A 24012-nucleotide genomic window follows, 5' to 3' on the forward strand; every position below is an offset into this window, starting at 1 on the left:
AATTGAATAAGGATTCTAAACCTTTTGGCTGCAGATAAACCAAAGTGGCACATGGCTCATAACTCAAACATTTCATTTTAGGCAGCTGTTAGTTTTCTTGCCCAGGCTAATTTGGATTATTCAATCATTTTCTTTTCTTTAATGAAAGACTGCTTGTAGTTACTGGTGGGGACAAAGAGCTGCAATTATGGATCTTGGAAAGTAAATTTATTATCTACTCATTTTAATCATGTATACAAGTGATACTAAATTTGGAACTAAATTCAGAACATTTATTAGCAGTGCAATTTTATCTCTGTGTGTGTGTGTGTATATGTGTGTATGTGTGTGTACACATTTAATAACTTTCAGCCCTGACTACTGTTTCTTGCTACGATGAACCTGGAACCTCTCTCAGTAAGCAACTAAAAATGCTGGATAGAAAAATAACAAATATCTTCTCAAAAGCTATCGATATATTTGCTAGTCGGTGAGGAATATTCAGAGGCCAAAACCTAAGGAAAACTGGGAAACTTCAATGGTAAGTAGAGTACAAAAGGCAGTTTTTACCTTGAAAGCATTTGCCCTAAGATGGGGTGAAGTTGAGCTTTGGTTTTCATGGACTTCTAGTGGAGCACGGGGTAGGAGACAAAGTCCAGGGGCCCATCCAAGGAAAAAATCTTGAACTCAGGCTATGAATGTAGAATAAAAAGGTATTTCCTCTATGAATTTTTTAGGATTCCACATATGAGCAAGACCATACAAATTTGTCTTTCTCTGTCTGACTTATTTCACTTAGCATAATGCCCTCAAGTTTTATCCATGTTGTTGCAAATGGCAGGATTTTGTGGGTTTTTTTTATGGCTGAATAATATCCTCTTTTATATATATACTACAGCTTTTTTTATCTATTCATCTGTTGATGGACACTTAGGTTGTTTCCATGTCTTAGCCATTATAAACAATGCTGCTAGAAACATGAAGGTGCAGATATCCTTTTGAGTTAGTGTTTTCACATCTTTTGGACATATTTCCAGAAGTGGAGTTACTGGATCATATGGTAGTTCTATTTTTAATTTTTTGAGGATCTTCCATATTGTTTTCCATAGTGGCTGTACCAGTTTACAATCCCAACAATATGTAAGGGGGGGGTTCCCTTTTTCTCCACAACCTCGCCAGAATTTCTTATTTTTTGGATGATGACCATTCTAATAGGCATGAGGTGAGATTCTCTTATAGTTTTGATTTGCATTTATCTAATGCCTAGGGATGTTGAGTATTTTTTCATATACCTGTTGGCCCTTCATATACCTTCTTTGGAAAAATGTTTATTTACATCTTTTGCCCACTTTTAATTGAATTATTTGTTTTTATGCTACTGAGTTATATTTCTTTATATATTTTGGATATTTATTCCTTATCAGATATATGATTGCAAATATTTTTTTCCCATTCTGCAGGTTGTCTTTTCATTTTGTCAATGGTTTCTTTTTCTGTGCAAATTTTTAGTTTGATATAATCCCACTTATTTATTTTTCATTTTGTTCCTTGTGTTTTGGGTGTCATATCCAAAAACCAGTGCCAAGACCCATGTCAGGGAGCTTTGTTCTTATGTTTTCTTCTATGAGTTTCATGCTTCAAGGTCTTCAATTTAAGCCTTTAATCGATTTCAAGTTAATCCTTGTGAATGGTACAGATAGGGGTCTTTCACTTTTTTACACATAGAATATCCAGTTTTCCCAGCAGCATTATTGAAGAGACTGCCTTTCTCGAGTATTCTTGGCTCCTTTGCCAAATATTAGTTGACAAAATAAATTCTGTTCCATTGATCTGTTTGTCTGTTTTTATGCTAGTACCATACTGTCTTGATGAATATAGCTTTATAGTATAGCTTGAAATCAGGAAGTGTGATGCCTCCTACTTTGTTCTTCTCTCTCAGGATTGCTTTGGCTATCTGAGGTCTTTTGCAGTCCCATATAAATTTTAGAATTGTTTTTGACACTTCTGTAAAAAATGCCATTAGAACCTTGATAGGGATTGCACTGAATCGATAGGCTGCTTTTGGTAGTATGGACATTTAGCAATACTAATTTTTCCAATCTATAAACATGGGACCTGCCATGAATTTTATAACCATAAGCTAGCCTTCAGGTGGGCTTTTGACCCAAATTATCATCAATAAAATTGGCCCAATACAATTCAGATTGTTTTTAAAGTGCTCTGAGGCTGGTACATGCTCCCAGGGGATTAACAGAAGCAAATGTGAAGCCTCTACGGAGGCACCCACCTTCAACCCAGGCCTTGAAAAGTTCCACAGAGGATAATTCTAAGAAAGATAGGCTCACATTCATGAATCACCAAACATCCAAAGAAATAAGGTAGCATAAATGTAGCTAACAGAAATAACGGCAAAATTGGAGCCAGAAATACTTGAGATATTAAAATTATCAGAAATTAAGTACAGAAAAAGCATGTTTAAAATGTATAAGATAAAAAGGGATTGAAAATGTGAGATAGGAACAAAAGACCATAAAAATGACCGACTGGATTTGGGAATGAACAGAATATAACGTTCAGAAATGAAAAAAACATAACAGAAGTGAAAAAGACTCACTGAAATTCTGCTTCCAGACAGCAGAGTGTAGTTTGTGGCAGACCAGTGCTCCTGACAAAAACAAGAAAAGCTGGGTAACTTACAAAAAGTTATTTGGTTAAGGTGTATCAGAACGGGGTTAAAACAAAGAGGAGAGGGACTAAGATTCTAAAGAGAGAACAACAGAGAGGTAAACTGATGATCTGCAGCCACTCTTCCCCTGGAGGCATTTGCTGGTTTTGGGTGAAGGTGAGAGAATGATAATCTGGGCTTTGTCCTAGCAGAAGACTGCTGCTGGGGAGAGAGGAAACAGCTTTTGGCCATCTTGCAAGGCTGGATTGATAGACCTGGGGAGCCAAAGGGCCTGAAACACACACCCAGATCCCCTTCAAAATACTTGGCAAATTCTGAGCTGCCCTAAGTGGACGTTAAAAAAGCTCAGAAGAGGGGTGCCTGGGTGGCTCAGTTGGTTAGGCATTTGACTCTCCATCCCAGCTGAGGTCATGATCTCAGTGTTGTGGGTTCATATTTTGCTTTGGGCTCCACACTGGGCATGGAGCCTACTTAAACAAACAAACAAACAAACAAAAAACCCAAGAAACTCAGATGAGACCATCTCAGTGGGCCCCAGCGAAACTATTACTTGCACCACTGAAAGCCTGACTGAGCTATGCCATGGGAAGAGAGGCAAACCAGAGAAAACTGGGACTCACTCAGGATATAACCCAGCTACAACTCAGCACAGTACCTGACTGCATTAAGGTGATTAGCTTCCACTCAATCTTCCCAATAGAGGAAAGGCTAATAAGCCCTCTCTGGAGGAAGACAAAATCATCCAGAGGGTCATGATGTTTTATATTCAGTCAACAATTAATAGGCATGCCAAGAGAGGACCATGCATCTAGAAAGCAAAAAAGAAACAGATCATGGACGATTCAGATACTGGAGTTAGTAGACATGTGGACATAGCTTTTTAAGTAACTATGACTAGTATATTCAAGAAAGTAGAAGCAGAGGGAGAGACAATATATTTAGAAAGATGAGTATTTCACCAGAGAATTGCAATGTACCAAAATAAATAAATAAATAAATAAATAAATAAATAAATAAATAAATAAATCAAGAGGAAACTATACAATTGAAAAGTACAGACTCTGAAATTAAGACCCGAATAGATAGCTTTAATAGCAGTAGACAGGATTAATGAAATAAAAGACAATTTTGAAAATTCACAACTAATGTACCTAGAGGAAAAATAGGAAAATACAGAAGAGGGTGAAAGCAACATGTGGGAACATACTGAATAAATATAAAATTGGAGTCTCAGAAGGAAGAGAAAAAGATATTCAAAGATTTCCTAAAGTTGAGAAAAGACATTGAGTTAGAGATTTAATAAGATGGATGAAATCAAGCAAGAAATACACAAAGAAGGCCACAGCTAGGCACAAAACTGTCAAAAACAAAGAAAAAGATAAAAATCTAAAAAAAAAACAAAACAGAGAAAACAGAGACTTTATTTTCAGGATAAAAACATTAAGATTGACAGCTAATTTCTCAACAGGGAAGAGGGCAGCTAAACATTAAGAAGATGACATTTTAAAAGAGTTATAAGAAGATTTATAGTTTTGGCCATGATGGAGTAACCGGGACCACATTTACCCCCCGACTTAAAAAGAAACACCACAAAACCCACCCCAAATCAACCACAACAACAGCAAACAATGGTGAAAATACATGGATCAATGTTTTTGGACTTTGGACAATTGGCAGCCCAGGACAGTGAGCCCTGAGAGAAGGGAAGTGTATGAAGTGAGCCCTACGACTGACACAGCTTACCATCTGGAGAGGTTACAGAGCAGAGCGCAGGGAGGGCTAATGGAACAGAGCCTGGCAGGCTCCCTGAGTTGAGAACACAGAGCTGAGATTGTGGGGGAGGCCAAGGTGGTTAGGATTTGCAGGTCAGAGTCCAGAAGAAGAGTCAGTCCGCATGCAGCGGGGAGTGCTACACAGGGAGAGTATGAGAAAGCAGTGGGCTCTGGAGAGCGGCAGTTGCGTTCCCTGACTCTTCCTCTGTGTACTGACCAGCACGTGTGACGGTAAACTACCGGGTGAGGGTAGGAACTACCAGAAAGGAGCAGGCAGGATAATAACCAAAACTCACACAAGGCTGTGATCAGTCAAAGAGAAACCTCATACTCCACAGGTAGTGCGTTCAGAGGGGTGTTGCCTAAACTGTGTGAAAAAAATCAGCCTGACATTAAAGGTACTCTGATCCTGCCTAATAAGCTTAAAAAAGCCTTATAAGGCTCAAACTGTTTCCAAGTAGTGTCACTGTATCCCTGAACACAGCTCAAAAAATTTTAAGGAAAAACAAAAAAATCCAACACTCAACAAGTTAAAATACACAGTGACTGACATCCAAAAAAAGTCAGCAGGCATGCAAAGCAGGAAAATATAACTCATGATGAGAAAAAAAAAATCAATAAAGACAGGCCTGAAAATGGAATAGATAATAGAATTAACAGACAGAAACATTAAAACAGTTCTTATAACTATGTTTTCTATATTCCAGAAGATAACATAAGGCATAAATCAATTCAGGAGAGAGATAAGAGAAATTAAAAAGGCCCAACTTTAACTTTTAGAGATAAAAATACGCCTGCAAAGAATAAGGGTCTGGATGGATTTAAGAACACATTAGACACTGCAAAAGAAAAGATTCGTAAATTTGAAAATAAAGCAATAGAAACTATACAAAATAAAACACAGAGAGGAAAAACAGCCTGAAAAAAAAATAAATGAAGCATGAAATAGCTGTAGGACAACTTAAAGTGGCCTAATATATGTTGAATAGTAGGCCCGGAGGGAGAGGAAAAAGACTTGGGGGACAGAAAACTATTAAAAATAATGTTTGAGGGACACCTGGGTGGCTCAGTCGTTAAGCGTCTGCCTTCAGCTCAGGTCATGATCCCAGGGTCCTGGGATCGAGCCCTGCATCGGGCTCCCTGCTCCGCGGGAAGCCTGCTTCTCCCTCTCCCACTCCCCCTGCTTGTGTTCCCTCTCTTGCTGTCTCTCTGTCAAATAAATAAATAAAATCTTAAAAAAAATAAAACAACAATAACAATGTTATTATTGTGTACATATGTAGAAGTGAAATGTATGATAACATCACAAAGACCATACATGGTGAGACAACGATTTTTGTAAACTGTGATGTGACAGTTTAGACATGAACAGTTTATAGAATCTCTGCCCCAAAGATTCTTACTGCCCACCCCACCCTCATCCTCTTTTAGCCATGTACTTTAAGCTTTAAATTCAAAGTTCACTAAGTTCCCTGCAGGTATTATGTAGTGTATGTATGGTATTTACATTACTTTACCTTGATTGAATAATTGAACAGAATAGAAGCAGTGTTTTTAGATTTCAGCTATTGGTTACAGCAAAATTTCACATACAAATTCCGAAATTAGTAGAAGTGCTTTGTAGTAGATTTCAATCAGTCTATTATTTTTTCATTAAGAGAACTAATCTCCCTTCCTAGGTTCTTTCTTTCTTTCTTCCTGTTTTTTTAAGATTTTATTTATTTATTTGAGAGAGAGAGAGCGCAAGCACAGGAAGGGGGGAGGGGTAGAGGGAGAGGGAGAAGCAGACTCCCCCTGAACACAGAGTCCATTGCAGGGCTTGATCCCAGGACCTCGGGATCATTACCTGAGCCGAAGGCAGACGCTTAACCAACTGAACCACCCAGGTGTCCCCCTTAGGTTCTTCCTAACCATATTACCAAAAGTGATGTTTATCTTTAATATTTTATTGTTATAACTTTATTTTATATCGAAATAGTTTTTAAGTGCTCGCTTTGGCAGCACATATACTAAAATTGGAACGATACAGAGAAGATTAGCATGGCCCCTGCACAAGGATGACACGAAATAGTTTTTAAAGTTTCCTAAGGTACCTAAAAATTTGTTCCTATCAATTTTTATCTTTATTAAATTTGTTAAGGAAGTCAGACACAGTTTGATGGTGAATTTAATTGGTCTTCCTACTGCAGTATATTTTATAGGCATATCCAGTAAAGGATCTTCAGGATTGTACCACTATAAATCTGATTAAGATCAATGTATAAGAATTGCATTGAAATGTGTAGGATTTGTAGTAGGGGATTTTATATGAATAAATATATATATATATTTTAGATATTTGAGTTTGTGCATTAAAATGCATCTTTGTTAATAATCAGATAGTCAAGAAACTGGTGGCTTCAAAAGTACTAGTGTACTCCAAAACTATACTTAGATAACAATAAAATCAAAAATAAGTATATTAAGATTTCTGCAAAGAAGTAGAAATGGTATACAATATTTTAATGATTCTCAAAAATAAATACTCATCATTGCCCTCTTCTGTTTATGAAATCCTACATTAAAAATAATAACTCCAACCTCTATAAATTTAACTTAAAGTACATAATAAAAAAGAACAGAAAAAAAACTTTCAAAAAAGGTTATTCTAGTAAAAGGATCACAAAAAGTTTGGTAACTTGAGAAGCTACTCTGGAACGTATGCTACTAGTTCAAATGTGCAAGCTCCAACTTAACAAATGTTTAAAATATTTGAGTTTTTAAAACAGTGCCAAAATAAACCACATCTTTTCTAGAGATGACATATTTAGCTAAGCATGAGCAATATAAATCTTTCAACCATTCCATGTATTTGTTTAAAAGCCTCAGGAACCACGTGCATTTCTAATAAAACATGAACAAAATACTGAAGTCACTGGAGCCTAACAGTGGACTTATAAATCACATTTTTAAAAGGGAAAATGTATTTGTCTATGTGTCAGTGTGTATACATCTAAGTATATAGATATATACGTGTATATAGATATTAATAGGTCAACAGATAGGTTAGTTGTAAATAATAGTTATCAACAACAAAATAATGTCAGGAAAAATCTGGGTTCCATGCAAACCATATGTGAGAAAATAAAATGTGTAACCCATGGTTATTTTATCATTATAATGACTCATTAATCATGAGTATTTGAAAATAAAAACTTAAAAAATATCTATGATCCTTAAAAATACTACATATAAAAATGCTTTTCTATGCAACTATATCCAATATTAAAACTATAGATTTTAGTATTCTAACATTTTTGTGAAGTAAAGATTCTTCAGTTTATTTGAATAAGGATATATACAAAGGACCACCTTTCTCATTGAATTAGGAAAATATTTTATTACATAAAATATTTCAAATATTTTAAATAATTTTAACATAATGGCTTAGTTATAAAGATAGAATTAAAATTTCTCATAGATTAATCATTAACTAATAACTTTGCTATAACTCCTCATACCTTGCCTATAATGAATAACCTTGCTTATAAAGTTCTTGCCTATAACCAGTTCTATCTCTAATAGTTGCTCTAGGAGGTAAAATAAGCCTTGAAGTTCATACCACCATTTGATAAAACTACACTGTCAGGTTTCAGCATCAGGCCAAATTAAAAATAGTACAAAGCAACTCAAGGTTATTTTTTACTAACAATGAATTGTCACTCCTAATGAGTGAAGCCTAAGGCAAAGTATGCTGCTACTATAACACTATAGAGAGGTGATGTGATGCTATTTGCCCATGCAGTTCACATTACTGCACTTCACTGAAAGAAATGCATACCATCTCCATTGTTAGCAAATTTATATGTATGTGTAGAAAAGAAATGGCACAATAATAACAAAAATTGCAAGAGTTAAAATTTTCATATTTTTTTTCTTACAGAAAGGTTTAGAGAGGTATGGCTGTGTGGAGTTTAGTCATAAGACCTCAGTTGTAAGTCCTAACAAGTCCTTGGCAAACTCCTAGACCCTCTGAGTCTATTTCCTCCTTTGTAAAATGTAATAATAATGATACTACTACAATTATCATCATCATTATTATGTGGTTGATATATATGTATATATAATTTATCATTATTACTATTATATGGTTGTCGATAGGATCAAATAAAAATACAGATGTGAAAGGATTTTATAATAAATCAAGTGCTACACATGTTTGTATTATCTTTCTGCTTTTCTTCTGAACTTATTTTTACAATGGTAAGTGAATTCTCATGTTTTCAAAGGAATTAGACTTGATAAAATTTAAGGCAAACTCAAAGCAACATCTCTGGGTAGCATGGACTACCGAATATGTGGAGAACTGATCTTCAGTGAGCTGGGCCATTCTTTCATAGACAAAAAAATGTAAAGACTGTTTGAAACATTGTTGGTGGACATTTTTAAGTGCCAGAAATCAATTGATAACATCTGGCTGTAATACTTAGCACCTGTAATTTTGTACAGGACTAATTTTCAAGGAGATGTGATGTTTTGGTAGTGATTATCTACATTCACAATAGTAAATGTTAGAATTGTTTTATAAATTTAGCTTCATAATATCTAATTCTTTAAAAGTTCTGGATATTAATGACAGGAATTGGTTGCTCTAATCTGATCAGTTAGGGATAGGAAGAGATGTCTGGAAACTGCAAAATGTCTTTATGCTTAGAGTGTGTTTTATAAAACCCCAAGGAAAATAACTCAAGAAAGATTTGTTTCGTCTTCCGGACTAAACTGAAAATTCAAGTTTACTTGCGATTTATTTGAAGAGGATTCAGGAATGGACTATTTTGTGACAAGAACTGTTCCTCTTTGCTTACCTGCATGACTTAAAAGGCACTGTTCCTTCACAAAGGGAGCTGCACGTGTTTCAATTAGAGCCCAGAGAGAAGACTCCAGGCCTGACCAAATTATTTCAGATTTTTCTATTTATCTAGTCACTGGCCTATGAAAGGCTATAATTCTCTTTAGGGCTATAGAGGAGATCCAGTTAGCTTATTTCTAACCCCTGTTGTTCCTTATTTTCTAATTCTAACAGTTTAAAGAAAAATTAAAAGCAGGCAACATGAGTAAATTCTAAATTGGAACTCAATGGGATGGTTCTAACTGCCTGTTCCTTTAATAAATTTAATGAGGAAGAAATTGAGTTTGTTAACATTTTGATTCTTTTGTCACTCTGTGATAAAGCACCTTACATTTTCCTGCAGAGTAAAAAAAAAAAAAAAAAATCACACAAATAATCTCCATTGGTATATGAAAGAACGGTGCAATAAATTGTCCTGTTCTTGTCCTCAAAACAAGCAATGGTAGATAACTTAGCTCAATCTTAAAGATCAATTGAAATACTGTATGGCCTTAAAAAATTTTCACTTTCCTACAAAATTTTCACTAATTCAATCTCTACTTGCCTATTTCATCCTGTTCCAGTCATAGTCATCTTCTACTGGCCTCTCATCTATTCAATCTAAAAAAAAGAAATTTTTCCTATAGCCAAATACATAAATTTTAGTTTTATTCATAATTTCATATGATCAGAAGTGACTACTATGCCATAACTACTTCAAATTATCTTTTAAATAAAAGAAAAAAGTAGGTAACCACCCAAATTGCCAGTTTTCTTTTTTTCCACGTCCTTATATTTTTACATTATAATTTTATTGTATATTGGGTTCCCCTCCTCCACAACAAAAATTCAAGTGATAATACTTAACATGTTTGATGGCCTCTTGCCTTTTAAAGTCATGTGGGCACGTGCTAATTTTCAAGCCAAAGGTGTCCCAGCCTACGAGACAGACTTGGCAATCTCTATAGCTTAAATAGAGTTCAGATAATTATTCAGTCACAACATTAAAAAATGTTGACAATATGAATTTAAAAGTACACATGAACAGTATCTTTTTTGTTTATTGAAAACAGTTCACATTATTTGTAGTGAAATAAAAATCATGCCTTGATTAATGTAATTTTAAAATATCAAACTCTTATTGGAACAAAGTATACATTTAATTCTTGGTATTTAGATTTAATATTCTTTAATACTAACAAAGATTATGTGTATGCATTGGAGGAAGACCATACACTCTCATGTCTGAGCTTCTCTCATCAGTTAAGAAATAAATTATATATTGAAAAATGCATGTATTTGAAGTTTTGACCTAACACAGTAGATTAAGGTTTAGACAATATTTACTTTGCTGCATTTTGACTCAGAAAGGGTCATATGTGAAGATATGACCTACAATGGTCTCTTGGTAAGAAGATTTATATTCAATACAGTGAGATATAAAATAGTTACAAAATAAGCTGCAACTTCATAGCTACTCATTGGTAAAAGTCTGTAGTTAATACATTTGGATAAATAACTCAAGTCAGCAGCAAAGTGGTTAAACATTTGTGATTTGATTTTATCTCAGCTTGGAATGTGGTTGGAGTGTCCCACTTCTAACAACTGTTTGCTAAGTTAAGGCTTTAGTGTTTACACAGTGTTGAATGAAGCAGCCTGGTCACCAGATGTGATTGCTTCCCCAGACTGCCGTTTTTTCAGTCAGATCACTGTCCTCATGGTCCCTGTTCCAACCTTCTTCCTCAGGACATCCACCAGCCTTTCCAACCTAAGTTGGGGGCAGGAGGGCGGGAAGGGGGGGGGGAAAGAATACAAAAAGTGCAGTTATTGTCAGGAATGTTTTGGCTGAAAAAGAACAGTATTTGCCTGTGACCAAGCAGTGCTAGTAGTCATGTTAAGAGACAAAGCATTACTGTCAGCAAGACACACTGGTGCAGAGTGCCAAGTATCTGAGGTTAAAAAAACAGTAACAACACAAACTTTAACCCAGATCTTCAGATTATGTCAGCTTTAGATGCTACATGAAAAATATACCATACTCATTTCAGTACATTTACCTGCTTGCGTTAAGGCTGCGGATGAATCATTTACTATGTAATGAGAAGATGGTACATGAAACGCAGAGCAGTTTCAAACTGATTTTTACCTAAGAAGTACATATTTCAGTACAGAAATACCATCGCTCTTACACCTGTTACTTAGCTACATTAAGTGACACACTGGTATGTTACACAATTCTGACACATGACATTTCTTCCTTCCCCCGAAAGTCAGCTGATGAAAATAATTAGGAATTAGCCAGTTGGAAAAAAGCTTCACGTTTTAGTGGCATGAAAATCATTTAAATATACACAAATGATTTGATGCTAATAAAAACCAGACTTTCTGTAGTACATTTAAAAAGAAGCTTCTATTCTGAGTAATATAAACAGGCTAGCAATGATTCTAGTTTCTAGTCAAAGACAAGTGATTTTTTTTTTAGTTAATTAAAAAAACTCACCAATTATACTGAAAATAAAGAGTTCAGAAGTCCATTCTGTACTGTTCTTAGGCTACTCTATGGGTGGGAGATGGCATTCATGCAGATCAGTGAGATTTTGCTTGACAAGAGATGATGGAATCAGACCATTAATTTTTTTCCTTTCCTTTTATTTTTTTTACTGAAAACATAAAACATCAACAAAAAATCCCGTTTGATGTTACACACAGAGAAATCTTCCAGTTTTCATATACACAATCTTCCTCCTCAAAGACTGGTGAGCGACACAGTCTAGTCTGCTCCAGCTTGCCTCATTTATATGGATCCATGCATGAGGGTCCTTTGCAAATAAACACAGCACAGAGCTAGACACTAAAGGAATGAGGGTATTCTTAGTGTCATACACACTGGTTTACATGGCTAATCAGCTGCATGCAACTCTGAAAGCTAGCTCAAGTTTACTGCATGATTCTGCATATGCTGAGTTCTGTTAATAGAAAACAAGAGGATGAAACAAAATAATTCAGTGCATCAAAAATCTTTGCTTTGAGAAATGCTAGTATTTAGAGTAAAAAGGCAAATCTTGCCTAAGTTTATTACTACAAATTTCTCAAATGTAAAAAATTATCCAAAAGTATTATGCGTCCACTGAAACAGCTTCAGACTACTGAATGAGAAGATTCACTGGACAATTCACCCTGTTCACAGGCCAATCTGTATTAGTTGGATTTTCCCTCGTGATAAAAACTAGTGCTATCTTATACACTCTGAAAATGATGATTTATAGGATTACATAAATTCTTTAAGACAAAGTTTCACTAACCTAAACTTTGGAGGAGGGGCAAGAAAAATATCAGTATGAAAATTTAAATGTATTTTTAAAATATGATAGTAACCTCAATTAACTTAAAAAAAGGACTCCCGCTAGAAATATTGACAGGCCATTTAACAGCATTTTTTGGCATACATTGCAAAAAAGTCAGAAAATATTACTTTCAAGTTGGTTAGTTATATCCCTCCACCCTCATTTATACTACTATCAAAAAAATCTTCTTCGTAATGTCAAAGTAAGCTGTACTCTGCGGAGTTACTATTATTACTACAAACTCAGAATCAGTGGAACTCCACATTACCGGGATGAATCGGTGTTGTGCCTCTTTTGACCTCTCCTTTACTAACAGGCTTATCTACTTTAGTTTCCTTTTTATACATTAGGACATATTTCCATTTAGAACTCATATCTTGCTAAGGTAAGAGGTTAGAAGGAAATACTTAAATATCATGTCTTGCGCTGTCTTTACTATGTTTCAACAATTACTAGATCAACCACATTCTCAGTTTATCCAGGTTGAATGATGTATGAAAATTTGATCTCAGAAGTGAAAAAAATGTCAATTACTTAGTTCTGTAAAAGCTTACTGACTTCTGAAACACAATGAAGCACCTATTCCTTCCTGTAAGGAATGGAATACACCTGCCAAATGTGGACGGTGCCAACAGGAAGGTAGCTGTGTACGGCTGTTGAAGCACCTTGCAGGATTCGCCCACAGGCTATTCTTTACTGTCCAAATCGACAATAGCCTTTAAAAAATTATGTAGCTTACTAACTTGGGTTCCAACTGCTTTACATGTTACTCAATGATAGTTTCCCAAGGGCTTCATGAAATAGGAAAAGGGTTAGAGCTAGGATTAGGATCTCTCCATTTTAAATATGAAGATACTGAAGCACAGACAAGTAAACACTTATACGAGGCCTGTGGTAAAACAGTAAAGTATCTGGGCCTGGTTTTCTTGTTCGCAGTTCAAAGCTAATTCCATGAGGGCTTTCAGACTATAGGTTGATGGATTATTTAGCTTCATTAAAAAATTTTCTCAAGTTCTTACTGAAGTCAAATTGGGAAAGTAATTGTTGGTGTATTTCACCTGCTATTTTAGTAACACATTAAGAAAGTAAATCGATGACAGTGCACGGAATTAGAAAATAATAGTTACAAACTACTATTTGCTATAGTACAATTTCTATATAAATTTGAAAAATATACTTAAAGCTATATTTTATTTTATTTTATTTTTTTAAAGATTTTATTTATTTATTTGAGAGAGAGAGAATGAGAGCCAGACAGCACGAGAGGGAAGAGGGTCAGAGGGAGAAGCAGACTCCCTGCTGAGCAGGGAGCCCAATGTGGGACTCGATCCCGGGACTCCAGGATCATGACCTGAGCCGAAGGCAGTTGCTTAACCAACTGAGCCACCCAGACGCCCTTTAAAGCTATATTTTAGATAGAAAACTTATTTTTTCAATTAACATTATTTTTATATTTTCTACGTATTCAAACAATATATATGTACTACAATGGAATACACACTTTTCTATAGGTAGATGAACATAGTTATTTACCAATTTTCTTAATCAGTGTACTTTTATTTTTCACTCTTAGTGAATATTGTGATATATTTTAAACAGTAATTCTTTTAAAAAATTAATTTATTTCTTAAAATTAATTAATTTTTTTAAAGATTTTATTTATTTATTTGACAGAGAGAGAGATAGCGAGAGCAGGAACACAAGCAGGGGGAGTGGGAGAGGGAGAAGCAGGCTCCCCGCAGAGCAGGGAGCCCGATGCAGGACTCGATCCCAGGACCCTGGGATCATGACCTGAGCCAAAGGCAGACGCTTAACAATTGAGCCACCCAGGCGCCCAAAATTAATTAATTTTTTTAAAGAGACTGCGTGAGGGGGGTGGAGGAGGGGCAGAGGGAGAGGGAGAGAGAGAATCTTAAGCAGGCTCTAGATCCAGTGTGGAGCCTGATGGGGGACTTGATCTCCCCCCACTCCCCCGTGAGATGATAACCTGAGTGGAAATCAAGAGTGGGATGCTTAACTGAGCCACCCAGGTGCTCCAAATGGTAAGTAATTCTTAATACTGATTATGTGCCAAGAACTATGAAGTAAATTATGCACACACTTAATTTTCATGATAACTCCAAGGAGTAGACATCATTGGCTGACAAAACCAAAACATATAGACAGTAATTTGATCAGAGTCCCACTGCTAGTGAGTTTTGGAGCTAGGATGCAATATTAAGTCTAATTCCACCTCTTTGATCTCTCTGATGTGCTATACTATTTCCAAAAGCACAACTTTTAAGGCTTATTTCTAAATTTTGGTGGGCTTGAATTACTCTTACTGATTATATATGTATATGTGTGTGTGTGTGTGTGTGTGTGTGTGTGTATATATATATATATATATATATATATATACACACATATATGTATTTTTTTTCCAACAGAAAGAAGTGAAAACAGAACAAATTCCTCATCACCAACAGAATTGTACCAAAGTAAAAATCTCACTGTAGGTTCCATTTTTGAGAGTAATTCTTGTAAAATTATTCCTTCTATTTTAGGCAATGAGTTTATCCCATCAAACATATTTGGCTTTAAAAAATTTTTTGTTCAAGGAGAAAGAAACAGGGACATCCAAGAGAGATGGATAACAACCTCCATCTAGCAGGCGACAGAGTAAAACTACTTGAAATGCTTCACTTAGGGTTTGCCATTAGTATCAAAGATCTTGCCTGCTTTCAACCATGGCAGCAGGGTGAGAAAAAAGACTTTAAATGTAGTTTTTTCTTTTAGAATTATAGCTGTTCTTCCTCTGCTGGTCTTTTTAATGTGGATTTATCACCTTTTTCTTTATGCTTTCCATACTTTCCTCAAAAACTTGTTTCCTTGATTCCAACTACATGTTTATTATTATTTCCAAATACACAGCCCCTATCCCAAAACTCCCTTCTGAGTTTTAGACTCAAATGCCCAACTGCCTTCAAGACATCTCCTCTTGCTTACTGCACTGGCATATGACACTTAGCATATCTAAAACTAAATTAATTTTGCCTCCCATGCATGTTCAGTATTTATCTTGAATAATGTTTTCATTCATGAAGTTGAAAAAATTTAGAAAAACTTTGTCCAATTTATTATTTTTTTATTTTTCCCATTTCAGCATGGACCTGTGAAAACCTTGTGATGAAACCACTAATGTAGACAGTGGGAAGCAATGAATGGGTTTTAATTCATCTAGTAACATCATTTGCACTTTAGAAAGATTACACAGGCAAGAATGTAGGGATGGGATGGAAGCAGATTAAGCCTATAGGTAGGAAGCCCAGATAGCTGCTGATTAAAATAATCCTAGTGAGCACAACAGGTGAATGTATTTATGCCATATAACTGTACACTTAAAAATGGTTAAAATAGTAAAATTTTATGTTATGAAGATTTGCTGTAATAAAAAGAATATCCCAGTGAAACTTAAAGGCTTGAACTAGAACTGCAGCAGTGCAAATGGAAAGAAGGGTAAGTTTGAAAAATGTCTAGTATACAGAATCCAAAGGATTTAGTGACTTTTGAGGGTAGGGTGGGGAGAGATGGGGTGGGCAAGGATTTCTCTTGGGTGTCTGGTTTTGGTGACTAGATGGATAGTGGTAACCAAGACAGTGTAGAGGAAGATTAGAAGAATTTGTTGTGTGTGTGTGTGTGTGAGTTCAGCTTAGTACATATAAATTTGAGGTGCTGGTGGGACATATAAGTGGGAATGTTAAGTAGATACCTGGTTGTAAGAGTCTGTGTTTAAAGACAGAATTCTAGGTTTATGATACAGATTTCAGTTCAATCAATAAGCACTTGTTTGGTAATTCCTATGTACTAGGTATTGTTCTAGGCACTGATTATTCAAAAAACAGGACATGGTCCCTGCTTATAAGGAGGAGTAAGGTGGAGAAGTAGATCTTTACATGGATAACTCAAATAAGTTATTGGTAAACGCTGTTAAGGATAAACACAGATATTAAACAGAACCTAGCTTGGGTAGGGGAGGAAAGGAAAGGCATATAAAGTCTTCCTGATTTTGTCTGAGTTAAGTATTGAAGAATAAGAAGGAAAGAGACATCTTAAGAAGGGCGGGAGTGGAGAGGGGGCAGGATGGGCATGAAAGACAGAGGAAATATCTGTGAAGGCACAGAGGTATGAAAAACATGATATGGGTCAAGTCCTAATGGGAGTATGTTTTCTTAGAATCATGAAGTAAGAGGTGGAGTATAGTAGAAAATGAGGCTGAAGAGGTGGGCCATGACTAGGTTGCTCTAGGTTGTAACTGAAGCCTTTGGAGTAGATGGAAATGCTTAGAAAGAGAAATAAAAAAGGAGAAGAGAGGTGGGAATAGGCAAGAAACCAAATGAAAACAAATATTTAAAGTAAAGAGATTGGCAAAACAATCTGAGGAAATCGGGAAGTAAAAGATGAATCAAGAATAGGTGCTGTTACAGAATCCAAAGAACATTTCAAGAAGGCAGTGACCAACAGGGTTAAGTACTTAAACAAGATCAAAGTGAAAAGTGCCCATTTGATTTGGCAATTGGGAAAAATGACAACTTTTTTGGGGCAGTTTTAATGGCATGATGGAAGTAAGAGGAAGCCTGAGAGGAATGTGAAAACTGAAGGCTAGGGGTGCCTGGGTGGCTCAGTCGGTTAAAGCCTCTAACTCTTGGTTTTGGCTCAGGTCATGATCTCAGGGTCGTGGGATTGAGCCCTGCATCAGGCTTGCGCTCAGCATGGAGTCTGCTTGGGATTCTCTCCCTCTCCCTCCTTCTCCCCCTCCACCTAAAGAAATATTAGGTGAGACTGATGATCCAGCTACAGCTAGAGACTACAAATTTGTAGGAGATATTGATCATCATAGTAGTATGACTTTTGTTTTCCACATCAGGTCTATGCTTTGGGGATAATTCTGGGGAGGACATATAATAGAAGCAATTGAGAGCAGTTGTGCTCTCTCTCTCTCTTTAAATAAATAAATAAATAAATAAATAAATAAATAAATAAATAAATAATCTTAAAAAATTGAAGGCTAAGTACATGATGTTTTATAAGAGCTCAGCTAGAAAGTAAGGAGAATTATAGTTATAGGGGGATGTACGGCTGAGGAAGTTCTTAAAGAAATGGATGGCATGTGAATGTATTTGTGGACTACGGGAGATAAGACTACAGGAAGACTCTTTAGAGGGAAGGGAAGAAGATGATGCCTTTTTAAGCAGGGTGTCAGAAGATGGGATCATAAGCTTATGATCCCACGACTTATAGCATTAGCTTAAAAATATGAATGGGGGTGCCTGGGTGGCTCAGTCGTTAAGCATCTGCCTTCGGCTCAGGTCATGATCCCAGGGTCCTGGGATCAAGCCCCACATTGGGCTCCCTGCTCAGCGGGAAGCCTGCTTCTCCCTCTCCTGCTCCCTCTGCTTGTGTTCCCTCTCTCACTGTGTCTTTCTGTCAAATAAATCAAGAAAATCTTAAAAAAAATATATATGAATGGACAACGTTCCTTGGAGACTAAGGGGAAAGAGGTGGGAAGAATACAGCTGTGGATACTGTATGTATGGAGGAAGTTAACTGACAGAACTTATGTCTGCTAGATTCAACTTTCCCCATGGAGTAGGAGGCAGAGTTCTCTGCTGAAAACGTAGAGTAAAGAAAAAAGCTAGAGGAAAATGCTGAAGTTTAATGTGATAAGAAAGGGAGGTGACTTGGATTATGTAAAAAAAATATTAGGTGAGATTGATGATACAGCTACAGCTAGAAATTACAAATTTGTAGGAGATACTGATCATCATAGTGTATGACTTTTGTTTTCCACATCAGGTCTATGCTTTGGGGATAAATTTGGGGAAGACATATAACAGAAGCAATTGAGAGTTTAGAGTATAAGAAGACTGTGTCCTTGAGAGAAATTGATTAAACTTAGAATTCAGATTGGGTAGAGAAGAAAGTGAGTCTGTAAGGGGTTGTTAATTCAGAAAAAAAATGAAAGGAGCAAGGGACCAGATGTCTTGATTAGTGCTGAAGCTAAAAAGCAAGAGTAATTGGAATAAGGCTGTGGTTATTGTGAAAGAGGCAATTTTGATCTTAGGATTTCAGATGTAGAAAATTCTGCCAACATCCATTGTAGCTGAAGTGGATAAGAGGTAAAAGTCATTAGCATTCAAGAGACAAAAGAATAGGGCATATTACTGACATTGATATTGAAGTTTCTGAACATGAATGCAGAAGTTGGGGTAGAGAGGAAGACACTGAATCAGATGTCTGAAATACATTTTAAGGGAATGGCACTGAGCAGATCACTAGATATCACTGAAAAGGAGAGGTAGTGAGTGAGAAAGCTGGATGGTGTAAATCTTAAAGGAGGGAGGGTTTTTACATCAATGCAGAAGGTGTGAAAGTAGCAAAGGGGAAACAGAAGAACCCTCCTTCCTCGTATTTGGGTAGGGGAAAAAGACTGGTGTCCGTGGGCTGCTAGGAAACAAGTGTCCTTGGTAAATTCAAGTTTCAGGTAGAATGTGTGTGTGAAACATTCAGTGTGTAAGTTGTAGATAGAACCAAGGTAGTAACAATGGAAAGAAGGTTCCAGAAAGCAGACTGAAAAGAACTGAGATCAGAGGAATAAAGAGAAGGAGAGAAAGATGGGGAGGGAGGAATCACTGAGCTAATGAGAGAGAGAATAGCTCATAGATGGAGTGAGCCTACTCTCCCATTATAAATTGTAACTGATGAAGTAAGAAGTTCTTGCTCTGTTTTAGCCACAAAATGTAACCGAGGAATACAGACAAAGATACACTGATGCTAATAAAAATGGACATATACACATATGGACATATACACATATATTTATGAATATATACAGACATGGCCATATAAAAATGGATCATCAATTTCACTTTTCTTCACAAAAGAACACATAAGAAATAAGTAAATATTATATGAGGAAAGAATGAAGTTGAGAAAAGAAGACTATTTACATTTGAAACACAATGAAGTGTTTGTAAGTGAAAAGGTGAGGGTAGGAGTAGATAGGAGCGTGGTAGTAACAATGAGGAGTGGTAAGAATGGGGAATTTAATAAATAATTATATGGCCAAAAATCATTCCTTATTTTAACTGGAAACTGCCTCCTTGAATCTCCCACTCACCTACCTAGACCTACCCTTCAAATGGTTACCCTACTTGATTTCCATGAGGTGTTGTCAAAATGTTAAGAGAGCTGTCATGTCTTTATGGTATTTCATTATTTATTTATTTATGGTATTTTTATTATTACACTTCCAGTCTTCAAATGGCTGGTACCTTAAAGTTAGCAAGACTGCTCACTATTCTTCATATTTTTTGTGCATGTTCTCTAGTATGTCCAGTGTCTTTAAAAATATAGGCCCTGGGGCACCTGGGTGGCCCGGTTGGTCGAATGTTCAACTCTTGATTTCGGCTTGGGTAGTGATCTCAGGGTCATGGGAACAAGTCCCACATCGGGCTCCACGCTCATCAGGGAGTCTGCTTGAGATTCTCTCTCCCTCTGCCCCCCCACCCCCTCCTCCTGCACTCTCATTCTCTCTAAAATAAATAAATAAATACAATCTTAAAAAAAATTTACCCCTATATAATAATCCAGTTTAATCATTATAAAGGGAAGTGGGATTGATATCTTCCTTGATTTAGACTTTTACTTCTATTTTAATGCTGCCATGTTTCACTATCAGCTTACACTAATACTCTAACACTAATACTAATATCACTTATACCTAGCCTGCTTAGCGTCCCAAGCCAAGCCAAGTCTCTCCTAGTTTGGACATATACAATTAATATATCTTTTCATTTATTGCTGCACAATAAACCACAGAAAACATGGTGGCTTAAAACAGCAGCTATTTTATTTAATTTTGTCAACTTGGGCTTGGAGTACCTGGGCAATTCTGCTAGCCTTTCCTGGCATCACTCATTCAGCTGCAGTCAGTTGGGGTGGGGTGGTCATGTGCCTGACAGGTGGTGCTGACTTCTGCTAGGATTCTCTCTTTCTGTGTTATCTCATTCTCACCCAGATAAAGCTCAGACTTAATCACCTAGTGAACATATCAGCAAGAGAGTAATACTGAAATCACTAAGGCCTCCTGAGAACTTGTTTAGAAGTTGTACATCACTTGGTTTATTTTATTGGTTAAAGGGAGTCACAGGCCAGCCCAGATTCCCAGGGTAGGGGAATAAACTCCACCTTTTGACAGGAGCAGTTGCAAAAAATTCATGGCCATTTTTATTCCACAATACTGATCTTAAAAAAGTGCCAGATTTTACCTTTATCCATGTCAGATTTCATCTTGGTAAATTAATTAATTAATTAATTTATAGACTTTATTTATTTGGCAGAGACAGAGAGCACAAGCAGGGGGAGCAGCAGGCAGAGGGAGAGGGAGAAGGAGACTCCCCACTGAGCAGGGAGCCCGATGTAGGGCTCGATCCCAGGACCCTGGGATCAGATCTGAGCTGAAGGCAGATGCTTAATGGACTGAGCCACCCAGGTGCCCCCATCTTGGTAAATTTAGCTAATTTTTCCAGCAATTTAACATCTTTTGTTATCTTGAGTTTATTACTTTTTGTACTTATGACAAACTTACATTTATGTTTTTAACTTAGGTATTAAAAAATGTTGAACAAAAAAGTACTGAAACAAACTCTTAGAGACATCCTTACAGGGTCATAATATGTATTCCTATTCGATTAGCTATGAATTCTCCGAACTGTACAGTCACTTTTTTTTTTTTAAAGATTTTTATTTATTTATTGAGAGAGAGAATGATAGAGAGAGAGCATGAGATGGGGGAGGGTCAGAGGGAGAAGCAGACTCCCTGCTGAGCAGGGAGCCCGATGCAGGACTTGATCCCGGGACTCCAGGATCATGACCTGAGCCCAAGGCAGTCGCTTAATCAACTGAGCCACCCAGGCGCCCTGTACAGTCACTTCTTGATCTTGTCCACAAAGATGTTTTGAAATACTCTGTCAAATTGATGGTTAAAATCAAGATATTTTAGAGTTCTTCCTCCTCACCTACCAGTTATAGAGATTAATTCCTGAGATGCAGTTAGACTTGCAAAAACCCAGAATATGGTAACTGGGATCAGCCTGGCTGCTGAGGATAAGCCCTTAGTGGGTACCTCAGTGAGTGACTTGGTGGGTCTGCAACTATGGTAACTGGACTGGCTGTAGGGTGCCATCCAAAAGCACTGTTAACTATTTCAATTAAGTACCTAAAGGGCTTAATTTGGGCTTTAACAGATACCCAAATAGGTCTACCTGATGATCTGTGGCATGGAAACAGAATTTCTGGGCTGTGATGATATTTGGCAAATATGATGAGTTTGTAGGCCACTGCTTGCTTAAGCTGTTATCATTCCTAGTATGGTCCACACTTACTCTATTTTTAAATTTAATTTTGAGGGTTGGTCTACCTGTGTTTCAACATTCAAGATATATTTACTGAAAAACTTCACTGAAAGGTCCATGAGTGATTCTTTATTAAAAGCAAATAATGAATTCCAAAATATTACCAACTTAACAACACTACGATGGTATTATGCACTTTGCCTTACCAAAAAAGACATCATTTTTTTCAACAGGTTCACTATTAAATAGATGTGGACCTAGAAATAAATATTATTTTTTATAAAATTTAAAGCCTAAAACATTTGTGTATTCTTGTTAGCAAACTCAGTGTTAATAATAAATTGTGGTTAATTTGGAAATGGGCATAATTTATTTACCGGGAACAGGACATTATAACATTAATAGCTAAAATAAGATTTCAAATGTAATTATACTAGAGAAAATGAGGGAAAAATTGATACTGGCAGGAATGTAGAAAGCCAAAGTAATTATAGCCAGGCCAATTTACTGAAGGAAAGAAGATATAGGACGATTATTTACTATTTAAATTCATATAAAATATTTTAAAAAGGACATCACAAATATTTCATTATAAGTAGATAATAAATAGGAATTCTAGATGAGCACCACTTTTAAGATTTATTTATTTATTTATTTATTTGAGAGAGACAGAGAGAGCACACAGAGGGAGCCTGACATGGGGCTTTATCCCAGGACCCTGGGATCATGACCTGAGCCAAAGGCAGATACTTAACCAACTGAGCCACCCAGGCACCCCAAGATTTTAATTATAAAACACTTTTAAAAGATATTTGTCTCTTTCTTAGAAAATATTACTAATGCAAATGACTAGGGAAACTTTTAAAAAAAGTCTTGACAAAAGATCGTGTTAAAAATCTTAGCCTTGGGGCCCCTGGGTGACTCAGTCAGTTGAGCGGCTGACTCTTGATTTGGGCTCTGGTCATGATCTCAGGGTTGTGGAACAGAGCCCCACCTAGGGCTCTGTGCTCAGTGGGGAGTCTGCTTCTCTCTGGCTCCCTCTGCCCCTTCCCACCAGTTGCCCCACGCTCTCAACTAACTAACTAACTAAATCTTTAAAAACAAAAATCTTAGCTTGGTTAACGTGTCATTGGTAAGTTTGGATATACATGGATATACTGTGACAACTGGAATCAAGCATTTGTCCCCCTGTTAATCTTTATAAAATCTTTGAGATTAAGTAGAAAACAAAAAATGCATTTAAAAAGGTTCTCTTACTACTTACTTGATTCAGGTCTCTCCGATATTTTATGATTGTCATGAGATTTAAGAATTCCCATCAGTACTGAAATGTTGGTAAACTTACAGCCTAAGTAGGCTAGAGCAGAGTACATGCCTCGGTTTTGTTTAAATACATTCAGTAAAAAGGCCTACATTCAGCAAAAGCTGTGCATTCTCGGCTCTAGTTTTGACCTAAAAATAACTTTCAAATCAGTAATGTAAATTGAGTATACATAGTTTTCACAACCTCCACTATTACTCAAGACATAAACTTTACCAAATTATTATGGTTCTCAAAATGATTTGGGGTCATGTCTTCCCTACACCTCTAATAAAGCAGTCCAAGTAACATTTGTCTTGTTTGGGTCAGGCATGGGGCAGAACTGTAAGAGTGGCCAAGTTTGCCTTTATTTCTCAAAGAGCTATGGCTAAAATAATTTGATAATGACAATTATTAAAACAGAATTCTACCAGTAATAGAGAACTCTAGAGAGAGAGAGAAAACCACAACCAAAACCCAAAATTAAATCCAATGCTGAGCAGAAATTGACCCAATGGCACTTCTTTCACTTCCCATTAAGAATCCAGTCTTCTATGGGGTGCCTTAGTGGCTCAGTGGGTTAAGCAGCTAACTCGATTTCGGCTCCGGTCATGATCTCAGGGTCCTGGGATAGAGCTCCAGGTTGGGCTCTGCATTCAGCAGGAAGTC

At 36.5% G+C, this 24012-nt stretch overlaps 1 protein-coding gene and 1 pseudogene across 9 annotated transcripts in view; one reads left to right on the top strand and one right to left on the bottom strand.

Moving 5' to 3' along the window:
- MIPOL1 (mirror-image polydactyly 1) overlaps positions 1 to 24012 on the bottom strand; it is a 353484-nt gene that overhangs the window by 27264 nt on the left and 302208 nt on the right. The window contains exon 11 of one of the 9 annotated variants that reach the window (XM_027572047.2): positions 7810 to 11072. The exons of 7 other annotated variants lie outside the window; for them this stretch is intronic. In XM_027572047.2, the coding sequence (XP_027427848.2) occupies positions 11006 to 11072 (67 nt within the window). In that variant the 3' untranslated portion in view covers positions 7810 to 11005. Of the gene's footprint in view, positions 1 to 7809; positions 11073 to 24012 lie in introns of those variants that run through there. One more of the 9 variants, XM_027572048.2, reaches the window with a different exon arrangement.
- Positions 6423 to 6523, top strand: LOC113910605 (annotated as a pseudogene).

The sequence above is a fragment of the Zalophus californianus genome, chromosome 6 (genome assembly GCF_009762305.2).
Source record: "Zalophus californianus isolate mZalCal1 chromosome 6, mZalCal1.pri.v2, whole genome shotgun sequence".
Lineage (NCBI taxonomy): Eukaryota > Metazoa > Chordata > Mammalia > Carnivora > Otariidae > Zalophus > Zalophus californianus.